This window comes from Neophocaena asiaeorientalis, unplaced genomic scaffold (genome assembly GCF_003031525.2).
Source record: "Neophocaena asiaeorientalis asiaeorientalis breed wild unplaced genomic scaffold, Neophocaena_asiaeorientalis_V1.1 scaffold256, whole genome shotgun sequence".
NCBI lineage: Eukaryota > Metazoa > Chordata > Mammalia > Artiodactyla > Phocoenidae > Neophocaena > Neophocaena asiaeorientalis.
This window is the reverse complement of record NW_020185324.1, coordinates 5593277-5607118: the sequence shown is the minus strand read 5'-3', so window position 1 is coordinate 5607118 and position 13842 is coordinate 5593277. Positions and strand designations below refer to the sequence as shown.

The following is a 13842-nucleotide window of genomic DNA, read 5'->3' as shown; positions in this document are numbered from 1 at the left end:
TCATCAGTGAACAGAACTAAGATCCCTATTCACATGGAGTTTCCACCAGGTGGCATGATTCTTTCTGAACATTCCCTTAGCACATGTATTATTATTTGTGTAGAAATAAGAAGAAAGAAAAAAATGAAGTTATTTATCTTTTCTAATCTCTTAACCAAGAGATTTCCAAAGGTTTGATGACCAGGACTTTTTGAAGACCTCAATTTCCCTTTACTTTTTGTTTCAGTCTTCTTGATAAAGCAGCATGATAACCTGAAGTGAAAGCACAAAACATCTTATCTCTATGAGATATACAGTCAGCAATGACTTCTGACCAGGATGCTCGAAAAATTACAAAGGTTTACCTCTCCTCCTTCCCCAAATCCCAGTTAAATGACAGAAGAAATATACAAGCAAAAATAGATCCAATGCAGTCCTGATTATCATGGGGATTGAGCGGGGTTATCTGCTATTGACAGATCAGAGAAAACAATGAAAATTTATTATAAGACATAAAGCTTGTAGAAAGATATTAGTGGTGAAATATAAAAGAGCAGAGTCTCATATCTTTTAAAAAGTGAGTTTCTCTGAGAACCACTGGCCAACACCAACTGGATATAGTGGAGGCTGGAAGGTAATGCAGATAGAAGGCCATGAGCAAGGGAATTCAATAAAGGACTATAGAACCTCAGAGGGTGTCTGCCACCCAGGACAAAGTTTATTGGAAATGGAGATTCTAACCCAGAAGAACAGTGGCAGTGCCCAGGAAACTTATACCCTGGGCAGGACAAAGATGCAGCCCCAGAGACAAAAACCAGCTCCCCAAACTCTGCCCCGACCTATGTCCCTCATCCCCTCCTCCACAAAATCCCTGGAGGCAGTGTTCCTGGTCCCAGAATCTGCATTCACTGCTTCTTATTATATGACGGGTTTTTAAGTGGTACAAAAATAATCTGTGGTAAACCATCTAGCATAAGCCCTTAAATAATTACTGCAATCTTTAAAATATCTAATTCAATCACTACTAAAGCATACCTAAATCTCTCATGAGAAACTGATGAATGTAAACTTAATTTATTTCTTGTATAAAATATTTCCTCCACTTATATATATGTATCAATTAGAAATGTAAATAACAGAAAATGCTAAAAGAGTAGCTTCAAAGAAGTCTGTGGGGTAAACATCCAGCCCTGTTTAGCATCTGAATGATGCCAGTAGGCTCCTCACACTTTTCCTGTTGCTACCTCCTATTTTCCCCACCTCTTGGTTCCAAGACAGCTGCTCAGTGTACGTGTTTCAGATAGGAAAAGAAGGGGACAGAAGAAGACTTAGTGCCTGGATCAGAAAAGCAAAGGCTTTGCCAGAAACGTCCACCCGTGTGCTTATGTCCTACTGGCCAGAACTATGTCACATGGACACTGTTACCTGCAGGAGACATTAGAAAATCATTTCTACCACTTACAGCTTGAGCTTGGTAGAGAGACTTGAGGTAGTTAAGGGTGAAGGGTCTAAAAAGGAGATTGAGGCAATTTCACTTACTGTTACTATACTATAGGTTTGCATACTGCTTTGTACCTCCAACAGCTGTTTTAAAGACATTATTGTTTATCCATTAACTTTCACCATGCATTAATCCTAACTGGAGCTAGATCCAAGGGATACAGTGGAATCAAAGAAAGGGAGCTTTGGACTCCAGTAGACATGGGTAGGAATCCCAGCTCCAGCACTTTCCAGGTGTGTGCAAGGCACATATTTGGTTTTTCTCTTTAAAGAGGTTTCTTTGGGTTTTGTTGTTGCGTTTGTTTTAAGAATATGAAATCCCGTTTAGTTGTGTCTATAAAGGCTATGAATCCTGAATTTGCCTGTTACCCTTAACAGTAGGGCAAGCCCACATCTGGCACATGTGCTAGACAAGGTTGCACAAGTTAACTTGACTACATTCAGCTTGCTTCCTCTCTCTGTAAAATAAGAAAATGGCCACTTCACTGGACAGTTGTGAGGACTCTATAACATTACCTAAGTAAGGTAAAAAATTACACTCCCCTGGAAATTTATATTTTAAATGAGCAGTTACTTTGGAGGACAGCCCTGTTAATGGATTATTTTATGCAATAACTGTGAACCCACAAAAATACCATCAAACCTCAGTTTTGAGAAGCCTGTCCCAAATTGCTTGTCTTAGCAGAAACCCATCTAAAAGCACTATCGTGATCATCCCACAGCTTTGGTCAGATTTTTTTAGCAATTATGCAATGCATAGCATATGACCAGTGCTGAGTGCATCCTGGTAAAATTAGCAGCAATCTACAAATTAGAACTATTCTATTCCATAGCTATATTTGTAACTAAGTGATTGTTGACTTTTTACTCAAATTCAGAGCTACCTTAACTTCTTCCAGGTCTCTGATTTACCTGGTGGAGCTGAGGTAATCTGAGTACATTATGAAAACAAGCAAATAAATTATTGAAAAATGAACCTATTTGAACTTACAAGTTTACTGTCCATCTAGAAAACCTTAATGAACATATCAGCTCAAATTATATTGAATTCTTTAAAAGTTAAATTAGAAGGTGTTAAAAATTACCTCACCAAATACAGCAAACATAGAGTACAGCAAAAATAAAATAATCATATAATTTTTGTGCTGTAATCTGCATTATATTCCAAAATATTCTTTCTGGAACTGTGGGATTCTATTGCTTTTTTTCTTTTCTTTTTTGGTCTCTCTTGAGACACAGAATACAATCTCAAATTAAAATACTCAAGTAACTGGTTACAATCAAGCTATGTCCCAGAAGAGTCCAAGGAAAGTCAGTGGAGAAAGTGCATTGTAAACTTAGGATACTGTACAAGCCTAAAGCGATGCATTGAGGATTTTAATGTTTTCACCAGGATTTAGATAAAAAGTCATCAGTTCTTCCTCTCTTGTCAATGATATATCCATTCATTCATTATATTTTTATTTACTGATATACCAGACACAATATTAATTAATCTAACTATAATCTTATTTAGATTTGAAGGCTCACGCTGGGCTGTGAGAATATGGGTGGTTTCAATTTTATTCTTGATACAATTTAGCACAGTGGCCATGCCTAGCTTTATAATAAAGACTTCAAATATTGACTAACCCTACCCAAGTATACAAAATGGTTTGAGGGAAAGAAAAAAGAGGAAAAAAAAACCCAAACAACTGTAAAAGGGCCACGAACAGAAGGATGGGCAAATGGAGAAAAGTTGGTAAGGGTAAACCAGAGCTGGTGGGGGAAGCGGGTATTTCAAACAGGTGGGTGGGGAAAGGGGTGGAGCTTGGACCCTTGACTCAAGGTCTAAGTGGTAGCCAGAGGGCTATAAAAGCTTGGCGGAGCCAGGCAGGGAAAGCAACCTAAAGGCCAGGATTGGCACACTGACGGAAGCCGGTAGGCTACAGCAGGTGCAGTATCTCGAGAAAGGCTAAAACGCTCAGAGCAGACGAGATCAGGTCCAGGATGCCGCGCCAGTTCTTGTCCCACCTGCTAGGGGTCTGGCTGCTACTGAGTCAACTTCCCAGAGAGATTTCAGGCCAGAGGACGAACGACCTTATTAAGGCATGCGGCCGAGAATTAGTCCGCCTCTGGGTCGAGATCTGTGGCTCGGTCTCCTGGGGGAGAACGGCTCTGAGCCTGGAGGAGCCTTGGCTGGGATCCGGACCGCCCGCAGGTGAGAGCACCCAACCCCCGCCCCGACCAGCCGCTCTGCACTTCCCATTGGTTGCTGTCCGGCTGCCGAGCAATGGGAAGGGCTGCCCGCATGACTCTGAAGCTGCCGGTGCCTAAAAGTTTGGGATTTTGCCTCGTAACTTTCTTTCTAGTCAGGATTTCACCACAGGGAGAGAAAGTAGCAAGTGGCCTTACCTGAGAGGCACTTGGTGCCTTCACCTCCTGGCAGTCCGGGTGGAGGGGTAGGGAGGGAGAAGGAGGAAGCTACAGAGGGAGGTAAATGCTCAAAGACCCACAGTAGGCGGGGCGTACTCAGCCCGGGGGATCCGTACTCCGGCCAGAGGATCAGTCCGAGGGCAGGACTGAAGGCTTGCTGATGGATGGGGCAACTGGACAGGGCATCTTAACTTGAGATGACAGGGGGCAAACAGTGAGGTGTGAGCTGGTTATCACGCGTATTTGCGCACCAAAGGGCATAGGGCAGAGACCTGTGATAGGGTCCTGAAGTGTAAACATAAAAGGGGGTCTTAAATTTAACGACCCTCCTTTGTTTAAAAAAAAAAAAGCAATCTCGGCTGTGGCGCATGCCATCGAAAACTTACTCTTTTATTTTTATTTGTTAACTTCACCAAAGGGGAGGACCTAGCCTCCCACTTCTTTGAACTGAGTCTTGAAGTTCATGTGTGAGAGAAGGGATTAAAGAGAAAGAAAAGGGCCTGATGGTCTACCAGAGAAACTGAAGGGGAACAAGAGTCAAGGGAAGTTTGCCCTTCAGCCAAACAAAGCAGAAAACGTGATTGATGCTTCAAGCATTTAGAAGCTGCAATGGATTTTCTTTAAAAAAGCAAGATCTCAGAATTAAATCTGGATTTTTTTTTTAAAAAACACTGTTAAGTTATAAAGAATTTATAAAGATAAATTGGAAGCTAAGTTTAAGTAACAATGGAAACTTTCACTGAGGTATAGCCTAGTCTAATCACTGTAATGGGTCATGTTAAAATCAGAGAGGGCAAGCTCAATTATGAATAATTGTTTTATATTTCATAACACATGCAATTTATGATAAATCACAACTATATTTATAGGCTATATGCATATCCTCTATATAAGTGACCCTCATGTAAAATCACTGTGCACACTAAGTACATTTACTGTCCTTTTACGGGACTTAAAATATGATTATAAAGTTTTTTACCTAACTTTTCTACATTGTTGGTCAGAGACTGATTTATTTAATGCAAGTTTTTACATACTTCTTGTATAATATTAATAGAAGAGTACCACAGAGTTTAGGAATTCACTGATTCAAAGTAGGCAAGACCAGATTGCATTTGCTTCACTGTTTCACTTTTTCTGAATAAATAATATGCTCATATTAAAGACTGAAAAATATACATAAATACAATAATGAAAAGCACCATTAGATATTAAAGACTGAAAAAAATCTGTGAATTTAATGAGAAAATGAAAATATCTATATTAAATGAAGAAATGGCAAGCAATATTAATATTTGGCAATAGGTATGTGTATCTCCTGCATTTTCATTTAACATTATATTGTGAGCATCTTCTCACATTGTTAGACTCCAAAAAGATAATTTAAAATTTCTTTCTGGTATTCCACGTCATAAATCTACCATATATATTTAACCATTCTTAGTAGACATTTAGGTTGTCTCCAGATTGTTGCTTAAAAATGGTTTTCTGACTACATTTATACCTATCTAGATATTTGGCCAAATTTCTATTTCTGTAGAAAAGGATAGTGATTTTAAAATATTTTTAAAGAACTGTCTTTGTCACTGCTCAGTACATAATTTAACTGGAAATAATCTAACAAACTATTGCCTGCAAGTGAGGATCAAGGGAAGTGTTTAAATTACTAATTAAGAATCACTTTGGAAGTACATGTCAATAATCTGTGATTAATGAGGTTTAAAACCTCTATTGTTTGATAGTTTCTATCTGTTTGTACATTATTAAATTATTTTCCCACAATGCATGCAGAAATAATACTCACTGTACCGTTTTAAAAACAAGATAGATATTTTTAATTAGAAGAAGTCTATGTTAGTAAGAGTTTAGTCCAAAATATACTGATTAGGAGGCATTTGTATGAATTCAGGTTGATTAGGATATTATCTTTTAGACTCCAGAACCTAAAGTTGTTGTGAATTGCAAAATGTTTCAAAATAAATTTAAAAAATAATTTTAATAAAGAGTACAATGCAGGCAACAAAAGCAAAATTAGACAAGTGAGGCTACATCAATAGACAAAACTTCTGCACAGCAAAGGACATACTCAATAACGAAGGGGCAACTTATGAAATAGGAGAAAATATTTGCAAGCCATGTACCTGATAAGGGGTTAATTTCCAAAATATATAAAGAACTCCTACAACTCAATAGCAAAAAAACTAATAACCTGGTTTTAAAATGGGCTAAAGACTTGAATAGACATTTCTCCAAAGAAGACATACAAATGGCCAACAGGTATAAGAAGCAATGCTGTATATCACTTATCATCAGGGAAATTGAAATCAAAACCACAATGAGCTATCACTTCACACCTGTCAGGATGGCTATTATCAGAAAACAAAGGAAAAGTGTGGTTAAGAATGTGGAGAAATTGAAACCCATGTATAGTATACTGCTGGTGGGAAAGCAAATTTGTGCATTCACTATGGAAAAGAGTGTGGAGGTTCCTCAAAAGAAAAAAAAGAAAAAAAGAACTACCATATGATCAGCAATCCCACTTCTGGTATTTATTCAAAAGAACTGAAATCAGTATCTTGAAGAGACATTACCACTCCCATAATCACTGCAGCAATATTCACAATAGCCAAGATGTGGAAACAACTTAAATGTCCATCCACAGACGAATGAATAAAGAAAAGGTGGTATATACATACAATGGAGTATTATTTGGCCTTAAAAAAGGAAATCCTAAAATATGCAACAACATGGATGAACCTGGAGGACATTATGCTAAGTGAAAAATGCCTGTCTCAGAAGGACAAATACCGCTTGATTCCACTATTATAAGTATCTAAAATAGTCAGACTCATAGAAGCAAAGAATAAATGGTGGTTACCAGGATTGGGAGGAGGGAAAAATGGGGAGCTGCTAATTATCATGTATAAAATTTCAATTATGCAAGATGAATTGGTTCTAGAAATCTGATTTATAACACTGTACCTATAGATAATCATGGTGTATTGGGCACTTAAAATTCTGTTAAAAGGGTAGATCTCATGTTAAATGTTCTTACCAAAAAAAAAAAGAAAAAAGATATATGGGAACTCTGTCACATTTTTGTGAATTTTCTGTAACTTTAAAAGTATTTCAAAATAACAAGTTTTTAAATTGAAAAAAAAAGTGCCAAAAACAACAACCTATGAATAAATGTAATAGAAACTACAAATGTTTTGCCTGATTCATTAACTGGCTTTAAGTATATGGAAAGTTACAATCAGCTTTTCTTTGTATTCAATAAAGCTCCAATTAGAGAAGGTTTAAGTTAGAGCAAGGAGAGTTTTTATGAAGAGACTGAATTGAACTTAGGATGTCTTACTGAGGGAAAATGTGAACATTTCTGACTACCAAAAAATGGTATAAATTCTCATCTGTCATTGCCAGTTTGGAACTTGAATGAGAGAAAACATTGGGAGGGAAAATAAAATGTTAGAATATTGTTTTCTTTCCACTGAAAACTCCAATTGTTGAAGTTTGTTGTTGGCTGAGATCCTTGCTACAGAACTCATAGGAAGTGAACAAGCTGAGACCATTCCTGCCTGGGTGAGGGGGCATGGTTTTCTCTGATCTGTAAGCATCAGTGGTTGCCCAGGAATCCACTTTCCATGCTTAGATTTATATCTCTTGACCTCATTGTTTCCACTATTTCAGGAGGAATGTCTTCTTATAAGCTGAAATGGACAGTTTTGCTGTCCATGAAAAACAGCAAGTAGTGATCCAGGTTTACACTATAATTTAAACTTCATCTGTGTTTCAACTTTTTTTTGGTGCTGTAACTCTCAAAATTGTGTAATGGGGATAGGTAAGGTTAGGACAGAATTTACCTGGAAGTTTTTTGAGGGCAGGAAAGATGTTTTCTTTTTATTTATATCTCTAATCTGGCAGAACCAGAGACATGGAAACTATCAACGGATGTTCAACTGAACTGAATGGGTGTAAAGGAGGAAGATGTCAGCTGGTCCCTGAAAGTTGCCAGCCCAAGTCTCAACCTTCACGTATACCCAATCCTGGGATGCTACCTAAGACCAGGCTCCCTTCCTAGGGAACACACAGAACTTGCGTAGTTTATGATCTACAACATTGGAACAAAAGCCATACACAGTAGTCAGTAGACACACAACACAACAGATTAAAAATCTCTTATAGTCAGTGATTTGTTGGTTAGTGTTCTTTTAACCCATTTCTCCATAAAGTAAAACATTACTGATTTGCAGTAAATACTCTAGGGAAGAAAAATTATTAATACATGTATGAGGAGCATCAGAGACTGGTATCTCCTGCCTGCTAGATCAGAGCAGTTGGAAATTCTGCTTTTTAACTTTATCCTGAAGCAGTAACTTGCCACCATGGAACAGTTGATAGTTTAAAATAATTAATATATTTTTCAAGGATTACTATCATAACTCAGAAGTTGCTTAGTCATGGAAATAAATTATTCAGGTAATAAAAATTCATCTGTGGTCAAACTGAGTGTTTTTGAGGATCAAGATGACTTCAGAAGTGTCAGAGATAAAAAAGTGCTATGGTGAAAGCATTAAAGGGACATGAGGAGAGATGACAAGGGTACGAGTGGAGTAAAGCAGAACTTTGGTAATGTTGTTTAACCTGCCCAACTATAATAAACTAAGCTTTTTAGATATCAGGACACTTGCTGATTCTGTTTTATTGTTGGATTCTATTGAGGCAATGCTTTCCTTTGTGTCTATGCAAAATTTTATAGTTTTCCTGATGTACTTTAACATGAACATTTTTTCTCTTCCCCCTCTTTTTTAAATTAGAAATCATGCCACCCTCCATCACCAAAGATGCAGAAACCTTAAAGATGCTGTTGGAATTCATTCCTAATTTGCCACAGGAGCTGAAGGCAACACTGTCTGAGAGGCAGCCATCACTGAGAGAGCTACAACAATCTGCATTAAAGGATTCAAATTTTAACTTTGAAGAATTTAAGAAAATTATTCTTAATAGACAAAATGAAGCAGAAGACAAAAGTCTTTCAGAATTAAAAAACTTAGGCTTAGATAAACATTCCCGAAAAAAGAGACTGTTCCGTATGACACTGAGTGAGAAATGTTGTCAAGTAGGTTGTATCAGAAAAGATATTGCTAGATTATGCTGAGATGAAGCTGTGTATTTCATCTAATGTTCACATGTATTCTCACTAACACATTCACCGATGCCTCTGTCGCCCCACTGATTACTAGAATATGAGAAATTATTTTTAGTGTTTAGGTTTTTCAGTTGATGTGTAAGAAAATGTCCCTTGCATTATTGTAGTTTCTGATAATAATACTTTTTATGTGAGAAGATATTTTTGGTTTTTATTAATGATATAATTATGTTATTGCTTTTTTAATGCTACTAACTTAAAATGACAATAAAATCTTTATCACTTTAGCCACACACAATAACTCAAAGAAAATTTTAGAACTAGATAGCTTAGTAAAATGCTATGTCTTGCATAAGTGAGAATGGACAAGTCTATTTTTGAAATTTGTATCTGATAAATTATAATCTGTCACCATTTTCCCTCCAAACATAATGCCCAAATGTTCTTTCACAACTTAATATCAAATGAATTATTTTAATAGCAAAAAAATAAATAAAAATTAAAAAATAACTTACACAATACCTAACACCAGGTACATAAAATGGACCAAAACTTTTTTATTGACATTAACTCTTAGTTCAAATATGCAGTCACAAGATTTGAACTTTTCTAGTAGATTTTAAAATATTTTTTGTGTCTTACTGAACTATTAATTGCAAAAAAATCAGATTGGACCCTAAATCAATTTAATTTAGTTGAGGCCATATAAACTCAAGTATTTTTCAAACTAGGGTTCTTACCTTAATTCTACTGTCTAAAACACTAAAAAGTAAATTATAATTTTTTAAGGAGAAAAATGAATATATAATACATATAAAAGAGAATAAACAATTTAGTGTCATATATTATAGAAAAACTGTATTAGCAAGAGAACATACTTTGTTTGCTATTTTAGAATTTACAAACCATTTCTGTAACAAAATAACTGTGAAATGATATGAAAACTTATTAGTATAGTAAATTAACAGAGTTATCATCTTAGTGTTTAGCCAGTTCCTTTGATTTACATACACTTAAATTTTTAGGCAGCATTTATAGAAAAAAGTACACTTAAATAGCAATTTAATCTCCATTATATGTCTGTAAATAGAATTTAAAAGGATTAAAACAGCAACTCCCATATTTCAAATTCCCACACATGATTAATCATAATCAGGCCTCCAACTAAGGCCACCTTGTAAAACTTCATAAAAGGCTGTGGAACCTCAGAGGCCATAAGCCACCTTGGACAAAGCCTGGAAGAGTGCTGTCTGAAATGGAAAACCCAACACAGGAGAACAAGGGCAGTGACCAGGAAGCTTACAGCCCAGAAAGGACAAAGAGGCATCCCCAGACACAAGAGGCATCTCCCCAGACCCTGCCCTGGCCCATGTCCCTCATCTGCTTCTCCACAAAAGCCCTGAAAACAGGGCTCCTAGCCCAAGAATCTGTATTCACTACCTCTGATGATATCACTTTTTAAGTGCTACAAAGACTGTCTGTGGTTAACCATCTACTATAAATACTACGATAATCAGTTAACATCTTTAAGATATCTAATTCTTAGGCTGCTAAAGTCCTCCTAAAACTCTCATGAGAAACTGATGATTGTATGCTTAATTTATTTCTCATATAAAAAATTTACTCAGGGGGCTTCCCTGGTGGCACAGTGGTTATGAATCCACCTGCCAACGCAGGGGACACGGGTTCGAGCCTTGGTCTGGGAAGATCCCACATGCTGCGGAGCAACTAAGCCCATGCGCCACAATTACTGAGCCTGCGTCCAGAGCCTGCAAGCCACAACTACTGAGCCCACGTACTGCAATTACTGAAGCCCACGTGCCTAGAGTCCGTGCTCTGCAACAAGAGAAGCCACCACAATGAGAAGCCCGTGCATAGCAGCGAAGACCCAATGCAGCCAAAAAAACCCACTGTTTATATATATGTATCAGTGAGGATTGTGTTCCCTGTAAATAACAGAAAGCCCTACAACAGTGGCTTCAAAGAAGACTGTGGAGTGAACATCCAACACTGAATGATGCCAGCAGGCTCCTACCACCTTTCCAGTCAGTTCTGCTTAACACATAGGCCTTCCTCCTTATACACTTCTTTCTCCTCATGAGCCCAAGATGGCTGCTGCACATCTAGATCTGTGTACATTTTAGGACATAAGAAGGCTTAGTGCCTGGATCAGAAAAGCAAACGCTTTGCCAGAAACCTCCACATGTGTGCTTATTTCACATTAGCCAGAACTGTGTCACATGGATACTACTACCAGCAAGAGACATTGGGAAATCATTTCTACCACTTAGAGACTAGAGAGTTGAGGTAGGCAAGGGAGAAGGGTCTAGAAAGGAGATTGGATCAGTCAACCTACAGCTTTGCTCATACTTGCTGTTCTTGTACCTACAATGTCTGTTTCAAATATATTAATCTTTATTTATTAACTTTCACCATTAACATGAACTCCAACTGGAGTTGGATCCAAATGGTATGAGAAAAAGAAAGAAGTCTTAGGAATCCAGTAGACATAGGTAGGAATGCTCTAGCACTTATCAGCTACATGCATGGGCACATTTAATATTTCTCTTTAAAAAGCTGTCTTTCTTTTGTTTGGACTGAAAACATTTTAATTTCTGAGTTAACAGACATTATTTTTTAATTGAACTATAGTTGCTGTACATTATGTTACAGGTATGCAATACAGTTATTCATAATTTTTAAAGGTTATGCTCCACTTATAGCTATTATAAAATATTGATTATATTCCCTGTGTTGTACAATATTTCTATATAGCTTATCTTATGCATAATAGTTTGTACCTCTTACTCCCCTACCCCTACAGTGCACCTCTCCACTTCCCTCTCCCCTCTGGTAACCACTAGTTTCTTCTCTATATCTGTGAGTCTGCTTCTTTTTTGTTACATTCACTGGTTTGCTGTATTTTTTAGATTCTACATAGGAGTGATATCATACAGTATTTGTCTTTCTCTGACTTTTCACAGCATAATACCCTCCAAGTCCATCCATGTTGCTGCAAATGGCAAAATTTCATTCTTTTTTATGGCTGAGCAGTATTCCTGTAGTGTGTGTGTGTGTGTGTGTGTGTGTGTGTGTGTGTGTGTGTGTATGTATACAACATCTTCTTTATCTATTCATCTGTTAATGGACACTTAGGTTGCTTCCAATTTTAAATAACGCTGCTATGAACATTGGAGTGCATGTATCTTTTTGAATTAGTGTTTTTGTTTTCTTCAGATATATACCCAGGAGTGGAATTGCTGGGTAATATGGTAGTTCTATTTCTAATTTTTTGAGAACCTTCCACACTGTTTTCCACAGTGGCTGTACCAATTTACATTCCCACCAACAGTGTATGAGGGTTCTCTTTAATAGACATTATTTTTTAAAGCAGTTTTAGTTTACAGAAAAATATAGTGAAAAGTATAGAGTTCCAATTTGCCCTCTCATCCACAAATAGTTTCCCCAATATTAACATCTTGTATTAGTGTGGTAAAATTGCATCAACTGATGAACCAATATTGATATATTATTACTAAGATCCATGGTTTATATTAGGGTTCATTCTTTGTTGTACATTCTGTGTTTTTTAAAAAAAATATTTGTTTTTAGATCAGTTTTTAAGTTCTCAGAAAATTTGAGTGATAAGTACAGAGGGTTCATCTCCCCAGCTTCCCCCAACATTTGTACATTTGTTTCATGTGGTATATCTGTTAGGATTGATGAACCACACTGACATATCATTATCAGCCAAAGCCCATAGTTTACATTGTGGTTCAAACTTGGTGTTGTACATTCTACAGATTTTGACAAGTGTTTAATGACATGTATCCATCCTTACAGTATCATACAGAACAGTTTCATTGCCCTAAAAATCCCCTGTACTCCCTCCTTCCCCCCAGACCCTGGCAACTACCAATCTTTTTAGTCTCCACAGTTTTGCCTTTCCAGAAACTCATATAGTTATCACTCAGTATATAGCCTTTTCAGATTGTCTTCTTTCACTTAGTAATATGAGTTTAACATTCCTCCATGTCTTTTCAAGGCTTGATAGTTCATTTCTTGATAGCACTGAATAACACTCCATTATATGGATATACCACAGCTTGTTTATCCATTCACCTATTAAAGAACATCTTGGTTGCATCCAAGTTTTGGCAGTTATAAATAAATCTGCTACAAACTTTCGTGTGCAGGTTTTTTTGTGCAGGACATAAGTTTTCAACTCATTTGGGTAAATATCAAGGAACATAATTGCTAGGTCATATGGTAAGAATATGTTTAGTTTTTTTTTTTTTTTTTGGTACGCGGGCCTCTCACTGTTGTGGCCTCTCCTGTTGCGGAGCACAGGCTCCGGACGGGCAGGCTCAGCGTCCACGGCTCAAGGGCCCAGCCGCTCCGCGGCATGTGGGATCCTCCCGGACGGGACCGGGGCACGAACCCGCATCCCCTGCATCAGCAGGCAGACTCACAACCACTGCGCCACCAGGGAAGCCCGAGTATGTTTAGTTTTGAAAAAACTGCTAAACTGTTTTCCAAAGTGGCTGAACCATTTCGCATTTCCACCAGCAATGAATGAGAGTTCCTTTTACTCCACAACTCACCAGCATTTGGTGCTGTCAGTGTTCTGGATTTAGGCCAAACAAATAGGTAGTGGTATCTCGTTGTTTTAATTTGCAATTGCCTAATGATGTATGATGTTGAGCATCTTTTCAAATCCATCTTATTAGCTATCTGTATGTCTTATTTGGTGAGGTGTCTGTTTAGATCTTTTGTCCATTTTTATATTGGGACGTTTG

General features: G+C 37.3%; 1 protein-coding gene across 1 annotated transcript; it reads left to right on the top strand.

Moving 5' to 3' along the window:
- The first annotated feature begins 3357 nt into the window (after positions 1-3357).
- On the top strand, positions 3358-9231 carry RLN1 (relaxin 1). Its single transcript, XM_024734319.1, has 2 exons — positions 3358-3679; positions 8712-9231. Exons 1-2 carry the CDS (start codon positions 3469-3471, stop codon positions 9050-9052), a joined length of 552 nt encoding a protein of 183 aa, XP_024590087.1. The 5' UTR covers positions 3358-3468; the 3' UTR covers positions 9053-9231.
- The last annotated feature ends 4611 nt before the right edge of the window (positions 9232-13842 follow it).

Excerpts from the sequence above, each read along its gene's own strand:
- RLN1 (XM_024734319.1), top strand. The coding sequence starts at position 3,469 with ATGCCGCGCCAGTTCTTGTCCCACCTGCTAGGGGTCTGGCTGCTACTG. Across the intron at positions 3,680-8,711 it reads GGGATCCGGACCGCCCGCAG|AAATCATGCCACCCTCCATC; the intron begins GTGAGAGCACCC and ends TTTTTAAATTAG.